The sequence below is a fragment of the Prosopis cineraria genome, unplaced genomic scaffold (assembly GCF_029017545.1).
Source record: "Prosopis cineraria cultivar Desert tree isolate PC_DT_omini unplaced genomic scaffold, ASM2901754v1 PC1199, whole genome shotgun sequence".
NCBI classification, from domain to species: domain Eukaryota; kingdom Viridiplantae; phylum Streptophyta; class Magnoliopsida; order Fabales; family Fabaceae; genus Prosopis; species Prosopis cineraria.
This window is the reverse complement of record NW_026556524.1, coordinates 1-6840: the sequence shown is the minus strand read 5'-3', so window position 1 is coordinate 6840 and position 6840 is coordinate 1. Positions and strand designations below refer to the sequence as shown.

The window sequence follows — 6840 nt, the reverse complement described above, 5'->3', positions numbered from 1 at the left end:
AAGCACGTGGCAGTGAGTCTATGGCCCTTTGCAAGCCACTTTACGACAACTTTACTTGAATTATCCAAAACTTGTCGCTTGACTTATTCCACATTTAATTATAATTTTTTTTTTTTGGCTGGAGGACACACCACGTTTATCAATGTCTACTCATAATGAATACTTTTCTTTTTTTTTTTTTTGCCAATAGTACTTTCTTGTTTGCTTTCATAAACACCACTGAAATTACATTGGACAGATTCATGTGATTTTGTTTCAACCACTATGCAGTGAATTGGGGACGACATGGCCAGTAGAATTTTATCTCATCTGAAATTTTAACGAAAAAAATTTAATGTCTATTTCATACTAGTGCCTCACTAAATACAAAAGAGAGAGCTGATAGGCATGGACTGGAAAAATCAAACAATTCGGATTTTAATTCCTTATTAATAAAAACAAGGTTAAAGTATATTCTTCATCCTTTAACTTTATAAAATATTAATTTAATTTTTTAACTTCATAAAATATTTTTTCAGTTCTCTATCCTTAATGCCATTAGCTTTGAATAATTATTTTTTGTATTAATTATTGTTATTTAGAAAAATTAAATTTAATATATCAACATTTAAAAATATTTTATATATCAATATTTAAAAAAATTTAACTTAATATATTAATATTTAAACATTTGAGTAAAGTGCAGGGACCCAAAGTTAATGAAATGGGTTGATAAAAAATAAAATGATGAGTCGATTGGAAGTTAAAAATCATGGAGAAATGAGAGTTACTATATGATAAAAAGGTGTTAATAAGGTTTAAAGATGCATGGAAGGAACAGCTTTGATAAACTTCCCATATTTCAATTTGACAACTTTTTAATTTAACTTGATAATATTCCATACCTTATAGTTGAAAAGGAAAAGTAACAATGAATTAAAAAGAAAGGAATAATAAATTTAGTATCTTTTGAAAAAAATTAAAACAAATATTAGGGTATGCAATGATCTCATAGAAAATATTTAGAAAAGAAAATTCAACCTCAACATAGTTATCTATTAAAATTAATAAATCATAAAATGAATCAAGTTCTATGGTTCCTCCGATGCATGAATTAGAAACTATAATCTTCTTCCATCTCCTAATAGAAGTTCTTAGGCAAAAAAGAAAGAGCTCTTCCTCTCTCTCGGTTTTTATTTTCTTTCTGCGTTTAGCAGCATCATCTCCTGCATCCTCCATCATTTTTTTCATTCTCAGTGTTCAATCTTCTTTTCTCCATTCATTCACAGCCACATTCACCCTTCCATTATTTACATCCACGCCACCTCATCCTTCCAAACCCCACTCTCAAATCATTATTCATTTATTATAATTCATCTCCATTAGTATTTGTTGCACAATTGGGTTGTTCCTTTTACCTCTTAATTGTTTAATTGAGTTGGTAATTTATCTAGTTGTTCAATTAGATAATTTAAACATATTTTTTAAAATTATTTTGATTTAATCATCATTGATTTTAATAGGTTTAATTTGCCTAATTTATAGTTGTTTTGATCTACTATGAGTTCTCTAGTGAATTAAGTGTTAGATTTTATATTTATGGGTTTTCTTTACTTTAATTAGGTAATTAACTTTATTAATTCTACTCTTCCATCATTTCCCTTTGGTCTAACTAATTGAATTGGGTTAAAAAAGTTAATTCCATGTAAAATCCTAAGTTGTCCCCTTTACCGCATTTGAATCAAACTTTTCTTAGTTTTTTGGTTAATTAATCCTTTTTGTCACTTAATTAATTTCTTTATCTTTCATTTCATTTTTTCTTGAAACAAATTCCCCCAATCATAATTTAGAATTTAAACATTGTGTAATAGAATTTAGTTGTTAGACTTTAGCATTAGCATCCATTTAGGTAATTTTAGTGGCATAAATTGCATTTTAGAATAGAAATCTTGAATTTAGTTTTTGAGGTTGTTTAGAATTAATATTTAAATACCTAGAACAAACTCAAGATAACTCCTAAATTGCTCCTTGAAAGAATAACCTAGGTTTGGCTTATACTATATTAAGTCAATCTTAATTTAATTGAGTGCTGAGTCAACTAAGGCAAAACATCAATGACCCTAAGTGATTTAGATGTTATTCAAATTTAAATTGGTTCTGGTAATAACTGGTTTAGATGTTTAGATGTTGATGATATCTAAACCAGTTGTAGTCATAACCGGTTTGGAAACATTGTTTTATTTTAAAAAAATTCATTTAATTTTTTCACTTAACCCGTCCATGATAGGCTGCAAACTTGCAAATTAAAAACAATATATACATCCAACCAGCCAAAATACAATCCAATTCAATCAAATTAATTGAAAATTATTTTCAATTTTATTTAATATTCAACATCCAAATAAGTTTGATAATTTTTCCTAATTCAACTACACCTATCCTAAATTCACTCATTCAATGGATTATTATTGTGAAGCTCTAACATAAATAGTCCCCAATATCTTCTAATTTCTTGGATCTCTGATTGTGAAAATGGAGATGAATCATTAAACATCTGCAAAAAAATCAAGGACAAGGAATTTAACTTAGCAATTCCAAGTAAACAAAAGATAGATTAGACCTCTAGAATTAGATTTACCTCTTCAGTAACTCTATCAAACCAGCCGTGATGATGTTGTACACGTGTCTCAACACATAAAAGCCACACAAGTTAGTAGGAGGTTGATGTCGGCTCTGTAGAATAATGGGAGAGGGATCTCTCTCTTCCTTCCCATCCTCTTTCCTTCCTTTTCTTATTTCTAATAATCAAATCAAGATTTTTGATAATCTAGATTTGGTCTCCTTCAAAAAATTTCATTTTAGTTTACTTTTATTGTATTTTTAAATTGTTCTTATTAAATTTTAGTAGTTTGAATTTTATTATTTATATTTTTTATAATTAATATTTTAATAATAATTTTATAGGAAATCAAATCTAGACGATTTAAATCTTGATCTAATGGCTAGAAAGGGAAAAGAATGGAAGAGGACATGAAGGAAGAGGAGAGAATCCATGCCCGTAGAATAACAACATTGTCAAAATTAAATTCAAAGAAAGCTCTATCATTAAAATCACGACGACATATGTTAATTACTTTTGGTGTTATCCATGTAGGATTCTTGACATCATGTAAGGTCTTGCCCAATCGAACTTGCTGGCCAATCCTCATAGCCCTATCATTCACATCACATCGTTAGTAACTTAATTACAAAAAATAATGTATTACAAAAATTCACTTACTGCTCACAAGACTTCTTCATTGCTGGATTGAGTTTATGATGTAGAGAGCATAAAAAGAGGATAGAATTGTTTTTCATTGAAAACACTATCAATTGCCAATGAGCACTACAAAAAAAATAAAGTGATTTAAGCAAATATTTAATACTATTATAAATAAATTCAAACATAATTACTTACAGATGGAGAAAACAAGGAAAAGTAACATTCCTTGTCACCTTCACTGAGCCTTTGATTCATGTATTCCTCTTTTGTCTCTTTGGTGGTCTCATTATCATTAGTGTAACGTGGGCAAAGAAATCCGTATTGTTTATCTTTGCCTGAAGAGACCAACATTTGATATAAAAACCTATGATAATGCAAATAAGTTAGTTCCAAGAGCTCAATTGTTTAATTTCATTTTAAATTTACACTTATAATAAGATATTTACATCATCCCAATTTGAATGTTAGTCATAGTTTGGTCACCATCAATGAGAATCCGACTTAGATCCTCATTCTCAACAAAAACTTGATAGTTGTTAATGCCAACAAAATCAGGAACCGCTTTAAAAATTCTAAGGGGAAATGATCCACCATATGCCAATAGGACAAAATGGTCCCATGAACTTAGCTTGCACAATTGCATCTTTTCACCTACTTTATCAAATGATGGGGTCTCCTGTTAAATTAAAAAAGTTAGTAAAACATGCTTAAATTTAAGGAATGCATAACAATTAATCAATTTTATTACCGAATTTTGAGGCATCCTGACAAGTCTCTTTGGCCATAAAGTGAAAGTGCCCTTGGCATCTTTTTACCGTCTTGATCTTATCAGTAGGGAATGGGATATCAGCATCGTCAATTTTGACCTCTTCAATGGTTACCTTGACAACATCTTCATGGATGCGACCGCGTGCTACTAAGCATTTTTTTATATTCTCCACATACAAGAAGCATTGCTCAAGGTTAGGAGTTGGGTCATCTTTTGAAGGAAGTTGAACGATGTTACTCTCTTTAGTGCTCCAATGACAAGTAAGAGAGGGGGTATGTGGGGCATTTGACACCTTCTGTGAGCTCATTTGCATTAACATTTCCTCCTTCATCTTTTGCAATCTAACTTCAAGGGTAACCTCAACCTCTGCTTTTGCTTGAGCTAACATCGCAGTCACCTCCTCCCTTGTCACAAGTCTTGAAGGATTGCGTTGACGGGGTGGTCCAAATATATCTCTTATGCTCACCCTTGATCTGATTCCTTGAACATGTCCAAGATGCTCTGGTTTCCCTATAGCAACAGTCAGGATATCATGCCTTCCTTTTGGAATGAATGATCCATCGAATTGTTTTTTATTAACCTCACTCTGTAACATATAAATAAAAAAAATTAGTAATGTTTTAGATATCACTTCAACCTTCCACTTATTTACAACAATACCATATCCTCCCTTTTCTAAACTGTTTGCACTTGACCCGATTTAGATATGTGGGTTTAAAAAACATATTTTTCTATAGCATAAATGCCTAATATAAGTATATAATAAGATTAAACTTTAAAGCTAAAGGGAAATTTTTTTTATGCCTTGTCATGAGCACAAGTCTAAAGAGAGAACCATTCTAAACCCTTCATAAATAGCTCTTTCCATGATACTAACCTCTCAATGAAAGTATCATTTGTCATGAGCATAAGTCTAAAGAAAGAGTCCATCTCAAAAGACTAGCTTGTTAGGTAGAAGAATCCTTTAAACTTATAAAAACTCATTTATCTTGTGAGGTTTCTTGAAGTGAGACTCACGACAGTACCCGTCGTAACTTAAACTTATCTTAATTCTAAATCTTCATCTTAATCTTAACACAAGCCTCCTATTGGTAACATTCAAGAAAGCATTGGGCTCCTCATAAAACTATAATTCCTCAACCTTTCTACAAACCGCTTCAAAGGCAATTTACCTCTTTACCTTCTAACTTGATTCAAGTTTATGAGCTTGATGTTTCCTATAACAACATAATTGGGACATTAGACCCTTGTCTTTTTTCTTGATGCTTCTAATCAACCTAAGACTAGATTGATTAAGATCAAAAGTCTTATTTTCCAAAATAACAATCTTGGCAGTAGAATTTCTAATGAAATGGGGAATATAAGAAATATGAATGTGCTAGCCTTATATAATAATAACTTCAATGGACCTATTCCTCAATCACTTGGGAACTATAAACATTCTCAGGATGTTTGAAATTAGGGTTGGCAATACAAGCTAGGCTTAATGGGCTACCCATTATAATTCATTTTTACAAGAGTTAGGTTTGGAAGGGATTTTTAATATAATAGGGTTTCTAAGCCGGCCTTATTAAGCCCTTAAAAAGGGGCTCGGACTTGGGTAGCTTATGTAATACTCTAAAATTTCAAACTTATTTTTCACAAATTAATAGTTTAATAAACCAATTTAATAACATTGAACCCTTACCATGATAGGGAAAGAGTTTTCCTTATAATAAAAACTTTTTGCAAATAATCTACTATCAAAGTATTTATTTACTAAGTGCTTCAAGTACACCTTTATTAAAATTTCAAAACTATGGTTGGGTAACCAACACTTTACAAACCATATTTTTACTATCATATCAACTCTGGCCCAAAAAATACTTTTCCACACACTGGTTACCATACCAATAAAACTACCACATAGGGTTACACTTGATCACAGTATTATTTCACAAATGCCACAAAAAATATACATTCTTAAAACATGCATAATTGCATAATTATATATTTCTATAATCCAATAAGACTATAAGGGGTAGACAGGAGTCTTATGGTTATCAATTAAGCAATATAGATGCAATTCACCAAAATTAGAGTCTACATGCTTTAAAAATATATTTGTCTTAGGTTAGCAAATTATACATTGCACAATCAAAATAAAGAAGCTAAATTAAAAAATGGTGTCTTATGCATTAAATCATGCTTCAGGTACTTCTTTAGTCGAACTTGTTCCTATAAAATTTAATAACAATAAGGAATGAGACTTAAGAGTCTTAGTAATCAAGATTAATACATAATAATGCATGTGAGTCAGTTAATCATGCGATTGCAAAGTGGGCATATGATATTCAATCAACTAGACAAAAATAGTTAATGCATAACATCACCTTTTTTCCTTCCATCTCCATGCTATGAATTGAGTAAGCCAGCCAAAGATAGATTGGACCAAGTTAATAGCAATTTATTGGGTCCAATAAGGGCTTACCATGTGGTAACTTAATTAGAAAAAACCCCTACTAAACAATATTCAGTACACTCTGAGAACTTATGCATTTATAATAAACCAGGTAAAATTAGTATCAACCAAATAAAAACACAACTAGACAATTTATCTCTTGCTTTTAGCAGTGTCAATATTTACAATATATATATATAGAATATAAATCAAACTCACTTGGTAATTATTTTCAAACAAATATATATATATATATATATATTATTCTTAACAAAAATCAAGATATTCTGAACAACAAAACAAACACACAATTAACCACACACACACTATACCCACATTAATAATAATTATCTTGTATCTTGGACAACAAATTTCCCTTTGTTAATGCTA

The 6840-nt window shown here is 30.3% G+C and overlaps 1 protein-coding gene across 1 annotated transcript; it reads right to left on the bottom strand.

Moving 5' to 3' along the window:
• Window positions 1-2628: 2628 nt before the first annotated feature.
• LOC129299548 (uncharacterized) lies at window positions 2629-6525 on the bottom strand. The gene is made up of 6 exons (XM_054938025.1): window positions 6383-6525; window positions 3990-4596; window positions 3475-3605; window positions 3260-3364; window positions 3114-3192; window positions 2629-2712 (listed from the first exon to the last, which is right to left on the bottom strand). Exons 1-3 carry the CDS (start codon window positions 6401-6403, stop codon window positions 3493-3495), a joined length of 741 nt encoding a protein of 246 aa, XP_054794000.1. The 5' UTR covers window positions 6404-6525; the 3' UTR covers window positions 2629-2712; window positions 3114-3192; window positions 3260-3364; window positions 3475-3492.
• Between the last annotated feature and the right edge of the window lie 315 nt (window positions 6526-6840).